Here is a 779-nt window from a genome sequence, read left to right as displayed (position 1 = left end):
ATATTGCAATATGTACTTTATATTTCCTATATTTGTATACATTACATGCAATGTTTACATTTTTGGCATATTGAGTTTTCCTATAAATGCATGAAATGCGAAGTCTTCTCATGAAGTATAAAATAAATGGGTCTCTCTTCTTGCCTTAGTGATGGTAAAAAGACTAAGGCTTGAACGTTACCTTTGTATTATACTTTTTTAACTTCATTATATTTAATGTATTGTATTTTTTAACATGCTATAATTATAATCGCTTTCGTCCTTAGCTTTGTATAATATTGACTATTTGCGCTGTGCTTTTGGCAAAAGAATTATGCTTCTAATTGGTTTTCTAAGCAACTAGCAAACTATTAACGCTTTCAAGTATGTAAAAAAATTTCTTTATTTACATTTGAATCGTAAAATGTTTGTTCCAGGAGCATACGAGTGGAATTAATTGTGAAATGTGTCAAATTGGTTACTATAGACCGAACGGTGTACCTCCTGACGCGACTGAACCGTGTGTGCCATGCGACTGCAATATTCATGGTAGCACAGGATTCTGCACTCCTGATGATTCTTACACTCACATGGGAAAGGTAGGCATGTGTTCACATGCAAGTGACGATTATAATTAACTGACAAAATATGATACGTCCAATCTATGTTGTCACTATTGATATCTACAAGTTGATAAGTCTTCATGATAACTTTTATTCTTATTCTATTATGAATTAATGAAGTAGTTAATTAAAGCAGCAGTAGAGCAGTAAAGTTGATAAAACTTCATCATAATTTTT

The 779-nt window shown here is 31.7% G+C and overlaps 1 protein-coding gene across 1 annotated transcript in view; it reads left to right on the top strand.

Annotated features, from left to right (window-relative positions):
- Window positions 1–416: 416 nt before the first annotated feature.
- LOC113464172 (laminin subunit alpha-1-like) overlaps window positions 417–779 on the top strand; it is a gene marked incomplete at both ends in the record, with an annotated part of 2714 nt that continues 2351 nt past the window's right edge. Inside the window, one exon of the mRNA XM_026812477.1 lies at window positions 417–578. Within this exon, the coding sequence (XP_026668278.1) occupies window positions 417–578 (162 nt within the window). The remainder of the gene's footprint in view (window positions 579–779) is intronic.

Source organism: Ceratina calcarata, unplaced genomic scaffold (genome assembly GCF_001652005.2).
Source record: "Ceratina calcarata isolate Rehan_Ccalc_2016 unplaced genomic scaffold, ASM165200v1 scaffold2830, whole genome shotgun sequence".
NCBI classification, from domain to species: domain Eukaryota; kingdom Metazoa; phylum Arthropoda; class Insecta; order Hymenoptera; family Apidae; genus Ceratina; species Ceratina calcarata.
This window is presented reverse-complemented; position numbering and strand designations above follow the sequence as displayed.